We start from the raw sequence: 21792 nt of genomic DNA, 5'->3' as shown, positions 1-21792 counted from the left end.
CTCAGCCAGTTTATTCAACCAAGTCTATAAGATCACTGTGGCTGATGCAGGGTAGTGGGCAGCACTGCCACTGCTTCAGGTAATCCTCAGCTGGGGAACTTCCCCTCACCTGCAGGTATCAGATTGGTCTAGTTTAAACTAATAGGTTTTATTTTACCCTAAAAAAAGAAGAGTAAAACTTGCAACTAACAGTCCTAGCTGCAGGCCAGTTCCAACTCTGCTGCCTTCCCGCTGGTTTATGTGACTGACACTGTCCTGACCTGGACACTCCAAAACCCTCCAGAAATCTCAGAAGGCCACTGCAGTCTCCCAGAAGGTGTCTGGCCTGTCTTCATAGCTCCTTTTTATGATCCGATATGAACACTAATGTCAAAGCAGCTGTTTACATTTTGTATCTCGCCTTTATATAATTACTTGCAATTTGCTTCTTTGGGTCTGCTCTCGACAGTGTGCAGTTTCTCTGCTTGATTAAATTTGTGATTGATTAATTAATTAAATATACTTCTAATTATTTTAACTCACAAATAAACTAGATTTTATGTAGTTTCTGATGTAATCTTAGTTTCTCTCTGTCATAAAATGCATTTTGCCAAAATCTGAGTTGTTTACAGCCCCTGACTCTGATCTTACGGTGCATGACAGATACATGTAACCTTTATACATATGAATCACGTCTAATTGAAATCTTATGATGCATGCAGCTCTTCTCTGATTGACCTCTGTTATGGACAATAGGTTAGGCCATACTTCTCATGCAGCATGAGAAACAATAAAATCTAATCTATAGGAAAATAAAGAACTGCCATATAAATGGTAACTTCTGTGGTCTAGTGAATTACCTTAAATTGAACTGATTTGAAACAAGATATTTTAGTTCAATAATCTGAAACAAATTATGTAGCTGTAGGAATGCCATTTTTTCCTTAAAAAGCAAACATTCAACTGAAATGCTCAGAATTTTCTAATTTTCCCAAAGTGTTTCATTCCATGAGAAGTACAGATGTTTTCATTCTTGCTTTTAAGATATAGAAATATTAAAGCTATCAATAAAAATCTCTGAAACATTAACACAAATGCTGAAAGTTTTCATTATCCACAGAATGGCTAATCCCTTTCTGATTGCTATGCAAGCTCTTGGCTTTTATTATCTAACTCACAAAGAAACAAATGACATTATAATTATAATTCAGGGAAACTGGCTCAGATACTGCAATTCTATCAGGATCCTCAGTTTTAGCCAGGAAGAACACTGAAAACTGAGAGCTGAGGAATAGTTTTTAACGAAGTGCAAAGGCTCTGCATTTTTGTATTTGTATTTTTGGTTTTTACTCAAATAATAAAGCTGGACATGGTTCAAAAACTGTTACACCTTTCTCAAAATTAGTATTTCTAATGCTGTTTTAGCTGATGGGACTCTCAACAGAAGCTTTTGTAGTAGATACATGAGTATGTGAGCATGAGTATATGGTGCAACAAAAGTTTAACAGAACAATATACAAGACAAGAACAGTAGAGGCTGTTAAATATCAAGGTGATACTAATATAAGAACAGGTATGTCTTTGAAAAAACACACAAAAAAGGCCAGTGTCTTGTAAAAAATCTTGTACCTTTCTTCTACCCGCTCATTTTTATGTTCTTTCACATGGCTGTCCCTGTGAGAGCCAGAGAAATGCCCGGAGTATATTTCACAACAGCAAGAATGCACAAGATCTCTATAATGAATTTAACTGCTATTAAGAAAGAAACTCATTACATTTCATGCATAAACAAGTTTGTATGAAGCTGTAGTTACCCCCTTGGCATTAATCTGCTGCTACTAAGACAAGGACAAAGAAAGATGTCTGTGAGGTTCATAAAGCTCTAGTGGGGATGATTCCCACAGACCTCATGGTAGGGATTGCTCCTGGGACTCAGCCCTTCCTTCTCTGAAAATGACTGTTGGTCAGTGCTGACTGCTTTTCAGCCAGGTTTGCAGCTGGGTTACAGGGCTGCTTTGGTGTAGCTTTACTGAGCAAAGTGTATCTAACTCTAAACCAGAAGAAAGAAGTCTACACCACTTTTATGTTAATTTCACAGTTCATGGTGAGAAATCATTCTTGTTTTTCAAGCTCCTAGAGAGCTAAGCTGAGAAAATGAGCCTTCAGTAATTTTATTTTAATTGGGAGCCCAGCAGTACAAAGATGGCACAGGCTGGGGTATATTTTGAAATAACCTGCTGCAGTTAGCACTGTGGCAATAATTGAGCCTAGGTGTGACTAGAGTACAGTCCATCTAATGGCAATAATGAACGCCAGACTTCGGCACCTATTATTGATAATAGGTGATAAAAGGATAATTTAACACATGCTATATCTAATTCTTTTTTCAGTGGGTAACACCAGATCAGAGTTCCAGTTCCTTCTTTTCTTAACTATTATAGTATTCACCAATAACTTTGAGATTATTGCTGCCAACTTTTTCATAAGCTTTGTCCAACCTACTTTTTCCAGTTTTCTATGACTTTAAGAAATTCTCAATTATATGCGCGGATTTTTGGAAACTGTTGCTGACATGAATGTGAGTTATACAGCTGCAAGTTACAGTTTGAACATATACTTCCTCAGTTAAAACTTTTCCTTCTGTTCCTCAGCCCTTTTTACTGGCATCTTCCCCCAGTTATCCTATCAGAACACCACAGTTAAAATTTGAGGGCCCATTCAGGAAACTAAACATCCTTATCTATGCCATTTCAAATATCCTGAGTAACTGAAACACCTTCCTGGGACTGGCAGGTATGGACAGGACTATGTGAGCTTTATTTTTCTATGGAGGATCTAAAATGAAACTAGACACCAACAATTTAGGCATATAAATTGTTTCCTTGGTGTCTCTGTTTCGGGATCCTAATGAGGTATGCCTGAGGAGTTAAGTGTATGGTATTGCCCTTGACTCCAGTAGGACTGATGTACATCTCCAAGTCAAACCATGAGGACTGCAACCACTGAAATACTTGTTGTGGTATATAGATGCCTCAGTTCAATCCTGAAATCCTCAGAGCTTGCCCTCAACTGTAGTCCTACCCATGCCCCTTTGGTTCAGGAAGCAAGAAAACACTCAGACTGGACTCGAGCTAAGTTGTCTTAGACTTAATAACTCTGAGTGCCCTGTTGACAAAGCTCATGTCCACACCCTGTCTGTGCGCATACAGGAACTCTCTCCCTCTTATATTTTTGGTAGGACTATCTCATGTATGCCTTTAGATGTTTTACTCTGGATTCTGCACAAAACATGGATTTTTATCCCATGGCATTTTGGCAACGGGATAACCTCTCACTCTGCCTTCCAACAGCCCTACAGTCTTCCCTGAGATACTTACCCATGTTTTCTGCTTCTTGGGTCAAATACTGATTCCTTGGCAACCCCTTGCTGGCCTCTTCCTCTCTGTCTTCCCTTTGCTTTTCCCTCTGCAGTGCCCTACAGCCACTACCATTTGTTGTTTGGTTCCCTGAAGGCCAAATGCATAGACTGTGTTCTTGGGAAGCATCTGCCAGTGGATCTCAGGAATATTTCTCTTTGCCCATGGAAACAGCTGAAATGAATGCTTACCTAATACCACTCTTGTTGTAGCTCTGTTTTGTCCAGTAGCTTATTACTTAGCATAGACAACCCAAATATGGAATAGGCAGGACCAGCTCCCCTCACTGCCTCACAGACTTTGAGTCTCCAACTACCACCTCCCTGATTCAGGGCTCCAGAGTTTTCTGAGATAGGACTTTTTGATTCTTTTCCGCTGAAGCTGTGCCTCTTTGCATGTAATAAGTGTTCATTGACTATGAATGAATATTCATCCTGAACAAGATGAGAGAAAGCAATCTGAGCATGACTTCAGCAGCTGCAGGACTCTACTGGGAAAAGAAGGGTCCTGCTTCAATAAGTGATCATGGTGAGAATGTGTTTTATTTTGAGTATTCACAAGACATTCTTACAATAAATAACATATATAAGATGGGTGTTACATGCTGATCCTGGCATGCTCCATGAGCACCTTCAGTATCCTTTAAATGTAGACTATGGATGTCATTTTACTATAACATAGAATCACAGCACCATGGAATAGTTGAGGTAGGAAGAGACCTCTGGAGATCATCTTGCCCAGCCATATTATGTGCCACAGAGGCACATCTGTACCAGCAGGTGCGGGGAAAATCTTGGCCTTCCTTTGCACCATGGATGGGCTGAAAAACCTGAGCTGGCAACACATATGCTAACACTAGTACCAGGAGAGCTGTGGGGCACAAAGTGAAACAAGCTACCACAAACACACTGACTTCTGAAAAGCACTATAAGTGTATGTATAGGTACTGCACAGTACCTATGGGGTTATACTGCTTCTACATCTCAGCTGAAGTGTCAACATAGGCTTCAATGTTAGGTTTATTGTTCAGAACTGTACTAGCTTATGGGTCTCCCTGGTGCTCGCTGTCATTCTATGTAAATGTGCTTAAACTTTCAGCCATGTGTTGCATAAAGCAACCTTGTTGGGGAGGACTTCTGCTGCTCTCTCTGCTTGAAAGGATCCATATTAAATTCAAATTAAAGACTTTGTCTAAGAGATTAATTATAAACAAAGGCTGTGAAGGGTAGAGTCTGATAATACAGGATCTAAAAGATACTTTTGGTATTGTAAAGGATCTTAATGTTACATAAGAACAGAGTACATTAAGTTTTTGCATTTCAGGAATTAGTAGGAGGAATTCTGTATTCTAGGTTATGCTGGTGACCAGATTATCATACTTCACATTGGCCTTGAAATATATGAATAAATAAAAAAAATTGTTGATAAAAATAATAAAAATATCTCATCAAGACTTTAGGCTGAAATCTATTTGGCAAATTTCCAGCCCCATGTGATTTGGAGATTTTTATTTATTAAAGCATACAGTGTTGACTAAATTACGAGAGAAAATATACAAAAATTAATAGTTCAGCAAGTTTTATATTTGTTTGAATTGAAAATATCTTCAAAGAATATGAAAGCAGAGATACTTTTTCAGAGAGACAACATGCCACAGTGCCAAACCCTATTTTTTTCAATGGCAAATATTGGCTTAATTTTCTTAGCATTCCTGAAAATCAAGCCTCACTGGGATGCATTCTTAATATTATGCATTTCTGCATTTGCTGTTGGATACATTCATGGCTTTCTAAATTTTCACCTGCATTGCTATGGAGACCACTAAAATCTGGTTATCATTGCTGAAGGAAATATACAACACCACCTTAGCTTGAAGAGATTAGATAATTTTACTTTTGCACACTACTTGCTCCAAAACCTGGTTAAAACTGTCAGTTTAGAACCACTCCTACTGGGGCATTTTGCTGGAAAGGCAAATGTGATTTATGACTTAAACTCCATTACTATGCACAGCAGTAAAAATTTATACCCAGCATGATATGAAATATTTAGTTTTAGAACTCTGCCCACAAGGAAACAGAAAGATACAATCTACTGTAACATCAAAGAGTCTTTCAATCTGTAGTGATTTTACCAGGCCAGGATCCTATGCAATTCTCTGAGATTGTTGCTGCTGCTGACAGGAAAAGCCTGTGAGCCAGCTAAATGGCCTCTCCAAGCCCTATGTTCCCTGTCTATAACCAAGAAAGGACTCAGCCTTCTTCTTCTGTGACTGCTTGAGGTCTGCAGATGAAAAAGAATCTATTAAAAACATTTTTAAAGAGGAGCTCATACGCTCTGTGAGTGTTTTAGTCCTCCAAACTCAGTCTCTTGCAACTTCACTGAGAAAAGTGAAGGTTCACACTCCTCAAGAAGTTTGCCCTGAGGCAATGGAGATAGGAAGAGATCTCCATTTGCAAGTCTGTGGGTTGTGCATGTGTGCATGTGCACTCATGCTCTTCATTCCTAGGAGGAGACCACTTCACTACATTTCTCTTCTCTGAAGAAACTTGTAGTTTAACGGATGAGACAAACCACACACAAAAGGGTGATATAGGTGATGGGTAAAAAGCTTGAGCTTGTCCCCTATAAAAAGACACTTTTGAAAAGTGCTATCTGAGGAAGCTGCTGGAAATTTAACATCTGCTCGAGTTCTTTGTTCCCTTGAGTAGGGAGCAGCAGCAGATGTGCTCCCTTTGTAGCTCTGCACTGCATGGGGTTTCATAGAGCTTCTCTTGTACTTAAGGTCTGATAGAGCAGTCAGCAATGTCATTAGTCTACATGGCTGCCTGCATGCAATTCCATGAGCAGTGATTTTTGTCATTTTTATTATTGCCATTATTGATTATCTTCTGCTATCATGTAATGCTGTGGCATGTCTTGGATCCTCCAAAACCAGAGTGGAACAAATTATTCAGAATGAGCCACATTTAAGCTGGTAGCACTCCTGGATTACTGTTTTTCTACCTTGTTAGCCTACCACAAAAATCACTCAGAACTTGCAATTCACTTACTTACAAATGATCCTCACGTAAAGGGAGAAGTATCCAAATCTGAAAGGTCACTCAGCCTTGAAATCTGCACAACTGATTTTAAATAGCTTACTGTCAAAAACCACTTTTGTGTTCCTGAGACATGACCTGATACACTTGCTCTCTGAAGCCTGTTACCTTAAATAATAGTGCTCAATGAATAGATTTGTAAAACAGCATTTCATACACTGATACATTGATTACATGTAATAAGATATGTCGTCACAAACACAGTAAACCTCCCAACAGATAGTTGTCTGTAAACCTCCCTGAAAGTTGTCCTGCATAGAATTGAGAGAGAAATGTCTAGGTGTTTATTTGCTTGGTATCACATATTGCATAAAACTCTGTACTCCTGTGTTAAGTAGAGTATTGATGGAGACCAGAATACAAACGACTTTCTGTTGGAAAAAAAAAAGAAAAAAAACCCCAACCCAAATTCATCACTTCAGACACTGATTTACATGTTTTATGCACAATAATTTGTGTAACAATTACATAAATCAGAATTTTGACTGACTAGAAAAATGAATTGTGGCATAGCTCCATTGCTAATAAGAACATATCTGTTGCATTTTGATTTGCTGTTTTTAATAGCAGTATTTTTGTAGACAAGGCAATCAAGCTATATAAGGATGGTCTAAGGGTAAATTAGAAAAAAAACCCAAACAGATAGGCTTGTATACCTGAAAGCTTTCCTATTTTTATCAATTCTACTTGTCAGTCTAAAAAGGTACCTTTCTACTAAACTTGTTTCCTATTTGTGTTTATGTATTAAAATTTCTCTTTTTTTGCAAATACTTTCTGAATGTTGTATTTGCTAAATGTTTATTTTTTTTTTATATAATTCTGTCCTGTAACAAGAAAGATTAGATTAAAAAAAGAGATTAAATTAAGAAAATGTGCTTTAAAAGCTCAAGAATATTCTGAAAATAAATGTTTGTGGTCTTCACCTACTGGTCAGAGATAGTGAACATTACTTACCCTGTATGGGAATGATAAAATAACTAAAGCTGCAATAACTTTACAGAATATTCAGCCAAATTCTTTGCTGGTTTAAGACAGTGCTACCTCATTTACCTGAGAGCTGTTTAACCTATTTTCAAAATAAAAACTAGCATAATGTATAAAACCTCTTATCTATGGAGGAAGGCTAGTATAAGATAAAGTGTCCAGTTGCTGCTGGCAAAAAATCAGCCGTTCAGTAGAAGTGGTTTGAGTATGGGCTGCTGTCTAGGTTAATTTTTCTAGTGGTAGTGCCCAGTTGACATCTTGTTGTGATTACCTAGCCCTCTCCTCACAGAACAAGTGGACATTTTCTTGGAGTCTGGCATTTAGATTGTGTCAGAAGTGTAGCTGTCTCTTCTACAGTTTTCCCATCAACGGAAGCATAGATTTACAGTTAATATAGCCACTCAAGTAAACAGACTTGAATCCCTTAAATCCCTCCCCCATCTTGTGGATTAAACAACAAGGCCAAAACTCAGAACAGTGGATTAGTTTTCCATGTGATGGTAAGTGTTGAATTCTCGGGAAGTTCAAGAAAAGTCACCTGGAAATTTGGAGACTTAGTCCTTGAAAGGATAGTCAGAATCATGGCATTAAAGGTAGGGATGTGAAAATAAATAAATAAATATGTGGGGGAGGTTTCTTCAAAAGTAAAATGAATACAAGTGCAGCACATCCACTTTCAGTAATTTCCTCAGTCATCCCCAGGTAAGACCCTTTCAATGCTCATTCAAGTTTCAGTGCACCATTGAAGTTGCAGCCCTACCCTGGTGTATCTCCTCTGCTTCTCCACCATGTTCCACCATGTTCCTGGTGCAGTAGCTATACTAGCAACAACAATATGAGGTATCACTTCTTTTGTCTTTCAATAGCATGGTAAATGTTGCAGTAACTCCTCATAGGGTGAACACCAATCACAGTTTCTGCTTAAGAATCCAGTTGGAGTAGACACCATAGGTACTAATTTAATGACTGATATCAGCAGTCACCCCAGGGATGAGTTCAGTTCTTATTTTCCACAACATTAGTTGTCTCTAGTTGAGGAGAAACATTTCAAATTATCTAAAGCACAAAGCAGTGGAAGAATTTTTTTTTCCATATATGCATAGCTACACATCATAGATATATTCACGTATAGTAACACACCATGGATTGATAATGCAAAGGTTCTTCTCCATTACCTTAGGCTGTTAAATATACATAGCCAGGATAGTATCGGGAAGTTTTAAATGTAACCTTTAGAAACATTTTTACTTGGTTAGTTGGATTTATATGGGATGGAAGATATGGGAATTAGGTTTTCTGTTAAAATGTTATGTGATAATTGTGGGTTAATTCTGTTCACACAAGTGTGGACCAGCAATCTTTCTTTGAGAGGTTAACCACATATATATTTACTATAGCAATCCCCAAATATGTATCGATGAAAAACATCAAGCTCTTTTTGTCTCAAATGAGTCTCAAATCCCACCATTCAAAAACCAGTAACTATTTATTTCTTGTGTATTTATTTCTTAGCACCCAGTGTTTTTTCTAAGCAGTTTCTCAAGGGGTTTTCTTATCAGTTTTCCAGAGCTGGTCATTGGTGAGGGCATGGATCACCAGAACAGGGCTGCAAATGTTGTCCACAGGTGCTCTTACTTTCTCTCACGCATCCTTGTGGCCAGAACATTTCATTGGTGAGAAATGCTCAGAGCTACAGTACTAACTTGACAAGTTGTGTTCATTTTACTTAGTGTACAGAATCTTTCCTGCATCTTTACTCATAGCCTTGGCTGGACTCTTCTTTCCCTAGGAATAGGCTATCCGTAGTCAGGTCTGTCCTTACCTGACTGTAAAGTTTGGAGGCCACTGGCTGAAAAAGACATCTTTTCTCCTAGTTTAGGGTGTCCAACTGCCCTTAGTTTCATCACACATACTATCCTTCCTCTTGTGTGGGATCCTAACCATATAGAGATGCTTTTTTCTGATCTGGGGCTGTTGGTTCTGGGTGGGTTACTTTGGTGAGCTCTTACCATGGAGAGGTCCTACAAGTTTCTTTCAGAGAGGATAAAAGTATGAAGTTATGCAGACATGGAACAAGGTTACTGTCTCAGAATAAAGAATTTATGAGAAGAAAATATTTTCACTCCTTTGCTTTGGAGCTACCTTTTTGGACTCTTAAGGCAAAGAGACAGGATTCCATTACTTATGTGGAAAACTTCTCCACTCCTCTGATAATTTTGCATTACTTTTACAATGGTTTTCCCAGTAGGTTCAAAACTCAAAAATATTTGTCTTTGTCCCTAATGGCAATGAATGAGGTTCAGAATGAATCTTCATATGAGCAAATAAAAAAATTCTGGACTATAATCCTGACTACAACTTAATTGCATAATTATGTTTTCTATACTTTATTACTAATCACGCAAATGGTTAAGTATTTCTCTGTTCCAAAATATTTCTAATTTGTCCATAAAATGTTAGATTGTTAGATTGTTTGATGTTTTATGCATCTAATCCTATCCAGGATGCACCCCCTGCTTATTCTTGGCTGATTGATGCCTTAATTTCAATAATTGCCTTCATGCAGTATCATCCAACACAGAATTTAAGATTATCAAAGAGAATTTTTTTTGTGATGTTTATTACATAAGGTCTTGACAAACAAGTACAGAAAATGAAATTATCTTACTTTATTACCCTCTTTCCTCTGAAAACAGATGTATTCCTTATTTAAATTTTCTAGACTACTGAAGATTCTTCTGAACATGGAAACTGGAAACTTTTGAAGTTCTCAGGCTATGTTCTCCACTAAAAAGGAATTGGAAATTACTTTAAGTGGCTACTATTTAATCTGTAGCAGGGTTCTTTTTGAATGAGGAATTGGCTCTGTATCATGCATAAGAGAAAGTTGTTTATAAAGTTCACAAACTTGAGCAAAATCTCGCATAGTTGTAACAATAAAGACAATACATTTAAAAATGTAGAAAATTACATGCCATATATAAATCACAGACATTTCAAAATAGTCTTGCTTCCGAACAATTCCAATATAATTTAATAAACATTCTCATAGACTTTGGGGACCAATTTTCCTTAGTTTATCTGTAGAGCAGCACCTTGTGAATGGAATAATAAACTATGAATAAAAAATGTGCTTGAATACTGAACAAAAAATTAGAGCTGTTATTAACACGGTTTTCATAAGTTATATTCATGCTACTTTAGTGATACATGAAACTTAGAAGCTTCCAAGATTAAGAAAATGCATTCCTCAAATTTAATGAAATATCACCACTGGGCTTTCTCTTTCTCTCTCACCCCACTGAAGAATTCCGTCTTTTTAGGAAGTTTGTCACATTTCTCAGTCATTTTTTAACACAGGACTGGTCCTTAAATTTTTTAAACTATTAAAATGATAGCAGTATTTACCACATTTTTCTCCTTTTTACTTACTTAAGATAAGTACTTCATACTCTGATACCTGTGTGTTTGTTCTGCTTGGAAAGTTTGTGAAGCACAGTTGTATCAAAGAGCTTTAAATGGTATTTTTCCATGAGAGAAATATATTTTTCCTGGGAAGTTTCTTAGTCACATTGTAAGAGAATAAATTACAAAACTGAATTAGTGCATAAATCAGAGAAAATATTTATTTACAGACATGTAAAAATTATGTTACAACATTTTAAAGAAAACTGTAATGAACCATCAATCTGCTCTACATGGGCAAACCTTGAATGTATTAATTCTAACTTGCAGTGGCACCTATTAAAAATATGACTGCTTACAAGATTGTAGCTATCTACATAGTTTAAGTACAATGATTTTTCAGAACTAAAAATGGATCTACAGAGAAAACTAATAAGAACTGCAACAATATGTAATACAAGAGTTTACAAAAGTAAAAATATTTTTTCTTGACCCAAACTTTAAAGCTTTAGTAAATATTTTCCATTCATGCAGCTGCCCAGGTTTGAAACAAAGATCTGAAATACACAGAGTGTATAGATCTGTGTAGAAAATGAATTGGTTTAATTCAGGACTATCCATAAAGGATTTTATAAGACTGTTGACTATCCAAACCAATTGAAAAGATCCTTTATGTTTCCTTTTCTTCTATATTGCAAGGGATGAGCAATGTTAAAAAACCCCACAACTGACAAAACCTATGTAAAACAAATATAGGTAGTGATGACAAACCACACCAAGCATACCGCACACATGAAAAGTAGAGAATTATCAGTCTCTGTTGAAGCTACCAGCATCCTCTGTAGTAATTTGAAGCAAACATGCCATTAAAAAACTTTGCTAGTAATCAACTGCATGTCACAACAAGCTTCTGGCTTGCAAACGAAGTAGTGCCTCGTGTCTTTTTGTGTTCAAAATATATTCAGGACTTAAGCTGTGGTGTGAAACAGTGTTGACATTATGATGGTGCAATCATTTCTGTGAATATATAATCTAAGCGTAATAATTGGCAAGAGTTTGTAAAAATCTAATAGAGTGTTTTCTGTGGTTATTAGCTCATTTGGAATGGAGGTGGTGAAGAGATGATACACCTAGCTGTTTCTCATACACAGTTTATTAATACCAACTTCAGAACTGATCTCCTTGGATGACATTCTGCATCTTTTAAGTAAGCAAGCCAACATTTTACATAATTGAAATGGGCAAAATGCCTGTTGAGCTGCTAAGGTTTGAAGTTATTTTTTTTAACTGTCAGCCAAAGATAGAGATCCCAAAATGGCAATTCTTTTTTTTTTTTTTTTTTTTTTTTTTTTTAATTTTTACAATTAAAATTGATCATAACCTATACAAATAGAAAGAAAGTGGAGAAATATTTCACCCTTTGATTTGACCTAACATTTCACTTACACAGAAGTAATGTTTTTTGCTGCACTTTTCTGGGAGAGGCAGCCTTGGTGGATTCTGAAGCTGTGATTCTTTATGCTCAGGTGTAACTACTTATACTATTCTTTCCTTAATTAAGTAGCTAGGTACTACTCAGCACTTAGGTAAACCATGTAACTCCACAGACAATAGACAAGCTAAATATAAGATACACAAAAATAACTGAGAGTGCTATGTGACATAGTCTCCTAGTGAAGTAAATTCCCACTCAGTTATAGATAATTAAATTCAAATATATGCTTTTCTTCCAAATGTTTGAAGAATGTCAGTCCTTTGGTGATGCTACCCTTGCTGGAAACTGATTGGAGACCTTGAGCTCCCATGTCCTCATACCCCCACTGTTTGAAGTGAACCTATCATCTCAGAAACTGCTGTTTTTTATAGAAATTGAAAGTTTGATCTATTAAAGAGTCTCCCTGATACCTTTATTTTTCTCTTGCTTTCATCCTACAGGGAACGATTGAAAGGGCAAGGCAAGGGTTCATCTTTATTGTGCTGAATGATACCAAATACCAAATACCCATGGCCATGGATATCAGTGGATATCAGGGCTCTGTGCTGCAGAGTGGCACACAGCTGGGTCTGAGCTTCACTTAACTATGTAAGGTACTTCTTAAATTAATGCTTCTTTCTCTTGGAAGGCCATAGCTATTAAATATTTTTTTCCCATGCAATCACTTTAAAGACATGTGTCTTTCTAGAGGAGTGTATCTCACATAAGGATGTAGATAAATAAATATCTATTCCTTGTTTCACGTCATCTGCAATGCTAAGGAGGTCTAGCTTTGGGATGGTGAACAAGTTGGTACCTTCATTAGAGAAGATGACCTTGTGCCCATATCATATATGCTTTCATACCCTTAATATCTCAGTAACACAAGAGAAATAATACATCCATTCTGTTTGAAAGGAAACATGATTTATTAAGAAATTCTATACTGAGATTCCCCCTACAACATCTGTAATAATTAATTATTCCAACTGCAGGCTTTTAGGAGGGCTTTAGGGGTTCAGGAATGGAAAGACTACTGCCAGAAAATAAACCGAAAAGTAATCAGTAGGATAACTCAGGTTGTCAGATATTGGCAGTCTATAAGTAATTTATCTGGTTAGACAGCAGACTGACTGTCATGTAACCTTTCCATATGTTAACAACAAACTGCCTTTAAAGACTTGCAGGAACAGCTATAACAACTGTCTAGTGAATGGCATCGCAGAGGGTGCTTATCTGAAGAAAGGGATTTACAGGAGGATCCAATTTAGAGCTATCAAGGATTGCTCTCTCATTTTGACATTTTTATTTTTTAGCAGCTATCCCTATTAGTAAACATAATTACTTTCAATGATTAATATAATAAATTAAATAGTGGCAAATACCATACAATGTATTTAATTGTGATCTTGTTTGAATTAAGCTGTAAACAAAGAAGTGCAATATCACCTGACTCTAAATATGGTAAAACAGTAAAACATGCTAATCATAAAAATAGCTTTTAGAAATATACATTTGTATACAGTGTTTACCACACCTGTTAAATATGTCCTTCATATTATTATGATACAGTACATTGGCCTTTAAGACATCAAAATTAAAAAAATAATACCAATAATTAGCCAGAGAAAAACACATTTACAATCTAAACCATAAAAATCTGACAATTGTACAGCTTAGAACATATAAGAAATGGAATTTCTAATATTTGAACAATAACGTCCATTTTAATAAGTAAACTGAGTTTTCATACAAATTGAATCAAAGGTGTTGCTAGCCAGTAAGAAACTGCAGTTCACAATTTTCTGTGGGGGAATCAGAGTTTTTCTTCTCAGTCTTCAGGGGGTTCCCACATGACATCTCATCACTTGATCTGTAGAAACTGAGAAATGAAATGTTCACTTTAGTATGAAGGTACAGAATTTCCTCCATCAGAACCTCAAAAGGAAGCCAAGACAACTGGAGAAAAGAGGGAAGAGGACTCTGACTTGACTTTTTCATGAATCAATCAAATATTGGTATCTATCAGACTTTTCCACCTTAAACCTTTGAGTGCTAAAAGAAAAGTCATGTACCTGCAGCAGTGGACAATCAGGGCTGTGCAACACTCCTAAGTTAAGACTGCATGGCCTGAAATAACCAGGGTGAATCAAGCAAGAACCATTGAGGCTGAAGTATATTTCCCCTCAGTAATGCTATGTGAAGAACTGATGAATAATTTCTATTTTAGCAGCAGAAAATAGAAGAATGTATTTTAGCTGCTTTGCAATTAAATGCTTTATTTGCATAATAGCATTCAATCTAAATAAACTGCATGTAGGATTCTTTGCTTCAGTCCCATTGCACTATTTATATACCTTATTCCAGACCATTTACATTGACTGTGTGCTTTCAACAATGCTTATAGTCACCAGATTAATGGTTCTTTCCTCAGTGGCTTCCCTTTTGACATTGTCTATTTTATTATTGTTCCTGTGTACATGCCAGAAGCTTTAATTGCATATCCTTTGATTTCTTTTGTTGTTTTAGTAGCCACAGCATGAAATAGCAAAAATCCAGTGTCAGCCAACACTTTTGGGGGGTATTCTTCCACTGGGTTGTATCTAAAAATCCAAGAGTCCTGCTATGCAACACATTAATGCTATCAGCTTCAACTGCGTATTCAGTGATGCTGCAGGGGAGCATAAAACTTACCAGCTTCACCTACCCACAGAAAAACTGACAACACTTTCCCAATCACATCTGTTTGGAAAACTGCCAGTAGAAAATGTTAACAGAATTAGATGGTTTCTTTTTTTAAATGAAATTTTCAACCTAAGGGTTTGGTTTTTTTTTTACTTTTGACAGGAAAAATATCTTTCAGCCAATTTCTTCTTCACTTTTTTTTCCTTTTTTGATTGTATCATTTTCTATAACTGAAACTGAAAGCAAGTGAGAAAACCTGGTGCACTTCTGATCAAAACCTGAAAAATTTTCAGATGTTCTTTACAGCCAAGTTCCCCCTCCTTCAGTGAATTTTAAGTGTGTCTTTTTCCTCCCCAGACAAAAAAAAAAAAAAAAAAAAAAAAAAAAGGACAATTTCTGTTAAAATTTCCATTTATTGAAAACCTGTTTTCCAATGAAAAAGGTTTTATCAGAAACATCAGAGTCCCTGCAGGACTGGCCTCCTACCCTTTAAAGCAGTCAGCTATCAGATTTCCCCCTCATTGCAAAGGGAGCACCATATTTCTGGTTGTACTCTTCACAGGTATCCAGGATTAGGGAGAAAAGCGCATGTGAGAGATCCTAGAACTTACTTCTTACAGTTAAAATATCCTGAAACTATTATTCTCTGCTTGCATAGAGAAAAATCTTCATCTCCCCTATTTTTAGCTCCTGATCCCTGGACAGATTTAGCTGTATGAAAAAGATTTTTAAATCCTCCCCTTAAGTCTGAGAAAGGCCTAATGATTGTTAAATAGTTATTCATTTTACAAGAAGTAAAAATATCCCACTGTACATCCTATTAGCTTTGGAAAGAGTTCCTCTTTTCTAGCCTTTTTTTCACCTATGCTTTGCTGTTCCATTATGCCATTATAAAAAGCAATAATTATGCAAGTAAGAATAGAGACAGATTTTCAAGTTATTTATTGAAGCTTTTCCCCTGCCATAAACCTTTCAAGCATTTACCTGTCACCAACACTAAAATGCTTCATTATGTTACTATTAAGAACCGTTACTGCTAACCATCTGGATCCAAGTCTTCAATGCTGCTTTGCTGTTGTTTAGAAACAATGATAAAAATTTACCAACCCTACCAGTCCAAAATCTTGTGTTCTTCCTCCAGTACATGGTCTTGTTATTTGCCTCTTAAGGCAAATAATCTTAAAGGCTGAGAAGAAACTTTTAAATCTGAAATAGTCAAGCTTTTATTTTCCATAGAATGACAGTAACCCAGGGCTATGATTAATCTAGTGTAATGCAATACTAATTTTATTCTATTTCTTTCCTCTGAATAGTATGCAATTTATCAGCTGGCTTTATGGTAGTGCTGATGATATTAAAAAACCTCATGATGACTAATGTTTTTTTTAATCTTTTCATTTCCCTCCTGTTATATATATAAAAAACATCCTGACACAACAAGGATGAACTGAATTACATTTAAGCCAGCAATGTGGCTTTCATTTGATGTAGTTCTATCAGAAAACCACTTCAGAAAGTGTGATTTGAACATAATGCATTTTAAGAACTGAATATTCCAACTGAGCATATAGTCTTGGCAGTCGTAGACAATATCAAAGAAACAGTATATACTGTCCTAATTGCCATCATAATCTCAGAAAAAAGCTGGAGATAGGTTATGGACTATTTATTGGTTCATTTTCCACCTGAAATTATTTCTGCTGTTTTTTCCCTATCTTGTTGGCTTTTTGAGCATGAGCTATTGGAAAGAGTCTTCTTAGGCATAACACTGTATTTCAGTCTTCCAGAAATGCTATTGCTACTGTTATTATAGTTCCAGTATGATCCTTCTAGCATTTTTACCAGACTCAAATTATACTAGATTCAATTAATTTTAACTTTACACTATTACAATGTATATAACTTTGGAAAGCCAACATTAAATATTAAACAACTCACTAAATGAAAGTGCAGCTCTGCTTAATGGGCCCCAAACTATAATCACTAAAAATGATGGAGTAAATCAGATAAAATTCAGTAAAAATCTACAGAGCTTTCCATCTTGTCTTTTAGAGGTTTAATGGTTTTATCACTTACGTCCTTTCAAAGCCTAAATAATTCCAGTCTTTACATCTATAGATCTTTAAGAATGTCCTGCATGTAAAGGGGGGACAGTCTGGCCATCAGATCACCTGCCAGATGACCATTTCCTCTAAGCTCTATGCTTTGTAGTCACTAAGCATGATGCAGTAGGAATAGTTTGCACTCTGTATTTTTCCTAAAAGCCTTTTCTGAGAAGGCAAGCTCAATATATGGTAGAGACCTGCAGACACCATTCTTTTAGAATGAGGTGGGCCACACGCCCTCTCGCCAGCCTCCCGAGGCAGCTGGAAGCTTTAACGGTGACCACCACTTCTGTGACAGGGGGGACGCTACTGGCTTTTCTAAACTAGTTCAGGTGGATTTTATTTGTCTGTGGGAGACATGAGTTTTGATCTCTGCTAGCTGGGTCCAAGCAGAGCTCAGCCTCTTCCCTGCTCTGGTATATTTCTTCTTCCTTACAGTTCTGAAAAAGGGTAAACAAGGGATAGATCCTTGTTCCCCATAAATACCTAGTTTCCTTCTCACAGAGTTTATGGGAAAAGTGTGCTAGACTTTCTTTACCATGCTCATCTTCCAGACCTAGATATGCAGGAATAAATCTTACTATTTGAGAGTGTAAATTCAGCATATGTCCTTAGAAGGGAGTATTAGGAATGCACCATGACTAAATGACACAAAAGATATACATGATTAACATCTTTCCTTGTAGTTTAGAGAAATACCCCAGAGAATAGAATTACCCCACATTATAGAATTTACTGTATGATTTACCCCACAATAATTATATGCAATAAGAGCATCCAACAAGTATATGCAAGATGTTCATTTGACAAAATGTATCTGTTTTTAAGCAATCAACTGTGCTGAATGACTTTAATGATAACATTAATCTTAGAAATTCCCCCAAAATACAGCTAAAGAGTGGATGGATAGATGACGGTGCATATATACAAATGAGCTTGAAACTCAAAGCCTCAAATATCCTTCCTCTTGCTCTCCTGTCTCTTTTTCCTTGCTAGACAAACCCATTCTCAGGACTGGAGTCCTGCATTTAGCAGCTGTAAGGGAGGCACCTGAAGCTAATTCTGACCACTGCTTGGTTTCAGGTAAAATCGCATTTCTACTTCTGTCAGGCTCCTATTGAGTAGGAGGCTTGATGCCTGATGCCTGACACCTTCCCAGGGTGCTGCTGCTGTCTGACTAGGCTTTGGCAGTGGGTTATGTGACTGCCATACATCTCTTTCTACAAAACAACTGCAAGCCCCATTGAAATGCAGCTGCTGCACTGTCCTTTCACTCACAACCCTGACTCTCATATTTTCACTACCTCAAACTGCAATTGTAGCGTGATTGCTTTGATTGCATCTGATGCTCACTCCTATATTGTTATCTGCACAACTGAGAATACTGAACCCAGGTCCATGAATGTCACTATTATGTCCTTTAGGATGGCATACTCTGTTTCATTTCTAATAATAATTTTTTCTGATTATGGAATGTACTTTCTGGACAGCCAAGGAGGTAGAAAACGGAATCTGTTTGCAGAAGAGACTTTTTGAAAAAAATACACCAAATCTTGGTTAGCCATTATTGATCCAGATATTTCCCTAAAATGAGAAAAATTAGGATGCATTACAGAAAGAGTAGTACAAATTGCCATTCTGTTTATTTTCTGTGTCTAACTCAAGACAATATCCTTCCTTTCTCTTAAACAGGCAGCTCACACTGAGTGCAAAACCCAGTAATTTATGTGTGCAAGGTACCATGGGGCATGCGCTTCTATTGTCTTTTACACAGTGTTCATCATCATGAATGGAAAACCACAAGCGACAAAGCGGGCTTACCATGGAACCTTGAATTTGTATTAGCTATCACATTAACTTCACAGCAGTGTTCATTTGAGATACACCTTGTGCTTTGTCCCTTGATTTAAAGCATGAAAACTCTGATTAAGTAACATGGTTATATAGGTGATTTAGTATAATGCCCCCATGTGATATATAAATGCTCAGTTCAGTAGCTGTTAGCAGGGGAACGTGAGTGTGTATTACGGGTTTGCTGCTGTCATTTGTAACACTTGTAAAACATGACAGACAACATGGCACTAAAGAAACTTTTTATAATGAGCTAGTGATAGAATATTCACTGAATATAACAAATAGGAAGAGTTGTACAGTTTGGTAAATATTAATAAAGAATAATTAAAGGAAACAGTTGCACCTTCTTTAAACCTTTCTTTAAATGATAAAACCCGATCATTATCTTTTGTACTCTGTCAATCATACTTTAATTGCTGAAAACACTACAGGATCGTTTTTCTGTTCAGTGAACAGTTTAATTGCTTTGAAGTGTTAGTACTTATGTGAGTACATGTGAGAATGGCTGTTTTACTCATCAGTAAAAACAAACTTGTATCCCCTTTGTATTAAAATGTTCTATTTCACTTGGAAAATCAGCAGGAAGAATGAGATAGCCCTATCAAATACTGATTTTTTCTCTAGACAGGCATATCTTTTCTTTCTCAGAGTCCTGTGTAGGCAGATCTGAGATGAATACTGTTGGGTGTAGTGGTGGAGACAGGGTCTAATATTCAGAGAGTGCCAGTGAGGACATGCTGCAGTTGAGATGATGGTTAGGTGTGATGCTGAAGGAATGATTTTGGGATTAGAGTCACCATGGTCATTTAAGAGTTTTGCTGAGAGGGGCTATGAGGGCAGCAAGGAGGAGGGAAAGAAGTGGATCTGTCCACCTCACTTTGCTCTGTGGGTTTTCCCTCTAGTCAACTGCTTTTTGCAGCAAACTCTTCCTCTACAAGGTCCTTTATAGTAGTAGGAGAAGACTCGGGGACTAGTAGTGTAGTTTCTGGTGACAATGGGAGGGATCTGAAGCTGGAGGCATTGGACCTTCTGCAGAGTGTGGGGTGGGCTGCAGGATCTCCAAGCACAAGAATGTAGAAGAGGTGGCAAAGTGGGAAGGTGGAGCTTTTGTAGAACTCATTGCTGTGAAGCCTTTACCCAGAATGCACTCACAAGGCTACCCCACAGTGAAGCCGTGCTCCCACCACCAACACTCTATTTCATGTTCTCTTTTGGCTGATAAAGCCAAACCAAATGCAGTAAGGCCTCACTGATGCTGTCCACAGAGTTCCCTCAGATTGTACCAGTGTGCCTTGAGAGCAACTCAACACCTTCTTGGGATCCAATGCCAAATACAGCAAAGAGGAAAATGTCCCACTTTCCTTTAACCCTGAATATGAATGGATATTCATAGCGAATTCCCAGAGGTATGACTCATTGGAGACGACTAGGTGTTTTCTGCTTCTTGGGATTGGGCTTGTTCCATGAGAAACAAGTCTAATTGAGTCCTAGAAGGATCCATGGTAAGGGTCATTCTTTATTATTCTAAATGCTATGGTGGAGATGATTTTAGGATGCAAGGTGCTGTCAAGAAGTTTTAGAATAAAATTCCTACTGAATTATCCTCTGCTTGATGTGGGGAGTAGGAATTTCCCAGTGTGAGGCGGTGGCCCCATTAGTATTAATATGAAAGCAATTTGAAATTAGTATTAATATGAAAGCAAATTTTCCTATCAATGCCATGGGTGTGGGTTTGAACACACAGTTTAGGAACTTGTATCCTGAGGTCACTCACTATGTCCACACTTTAAGTAGTATATTTTTAAAATATATGAAAGTAGGAGCTTACTAGGAGAACTACCTTAAACTAATTACACAGAAAACACATGCTAAACTTTCTCAGTATTGCCAAATTAGAGTTTAGATTGGTATCAAAAAACAAATTGCACCCATGCAGGAAAAAGAAATTATATGCAATGATGGTAATGAGATCAGAAATGTCCTATCTAATCAACGGCAGATTTTTCAGTTACTTGAAGGCAGAAGTTTTACTCAACATAAAGACCAGGTGGAGCGAGGTAAAAAGCAAATTAATAGAAAAGGAAAGAGGAGGAGAGCTTGCTGGAGGAAGCAGTTGGAAGCATTTAATGTGAGATGGCAGAGATATCGGGAAAGCTCAGGGTAAACCATAGGAAGGAGGAGAGGGATGAGAGTAACAATGATGCACAACAGATACTTAAATGGTGACAAGACTGTACTGAATTAAGACAGTCAATTAAACATAGAGGATATAGAGTTACCTGCAGAAGACTGTTACCTGTGAAAGACTTGCTTTGGGAATGTGATCCAGATGGAAATGACAATAAAAGCTGGTCCTATTTTAAACAGGTTTGCTTGGTATTTTCCTGCATAATACTTATTTGAATGCGAAGTGCATAGTAGTACATAACATTTTTGTTTTATGAGTATTTCAAGAGACATTCCTTTAAAAATAAAAATTACGAAACATGATGGTGGACTTGGAGTTACATTGTGGTCTGCAAATGATGCAGAATCATCTAATAGCTGAGAAGGGATTAGTATAACCCTGCAAAGAGGAAGCAGAGAAGAATTTAGCCCTTTGATTCTCTGTTTATTGGGACTGGAATACAACTTACTCTTTTTGAAGGACATTATAAAACTGCAGTGTACTTTTAGAAATCAATAGCAACAACAATTTGGAAACCCCAGATACACGTATCAGCATAACAGGCTGGCTAAGATGGCATGTGATTAACTTCCAAATCTTCATTTTGGCAGACTGAGCTTGT

General features: G+C 37.0%; 1 protein-coding gene across 8 annotated transcripts in view; it reads right to left on the bottom strand.

Moving 5' to 3' along the window:
- Positions 1-11080: 11080 nt before the first annotated feature.
- RALYL (RALY RNA binding protein like) overlaps positions 11081-21792 on the bottom strand; it is a 407787-nt gene continuing 397075 nt past the window's right edge. For all 8 annotated transcript variants that reach the window (XM_074883722.1, XM_074883741.1, XM_074883750.1 and 5 more), the window contains one exon: positions 11081-14241. In XM_074883722.1, coding sequence (XP_074739823.1) covers positions 14224-14241 — 18 coding nt within the window. In that variant the 3' untranslated portion in view covers positions 11081-14223. The remainder of the gene's footprint in view (positions 14242-21792) is intronic.

Source organism: Strix uralensis, chromosome 1, assembly GCF_047716275.1.
Source record: "Strix uralensis isolate ZFMK-TIS-50842 chromosome 1, bStrUra1, whole genome shotgun sequence".
Classification (NCBI taxonomy): domain Eukaryota; kingdom Metazoa; phylum Chordata; class Aves; order Strigiformes; family Strigidae; genus Strix; species Strix uralensis.
Note: the sequence above shows the minus strand (reverse complement) of the source record. Positions and strands in the feature narration are given on the sequence as shown.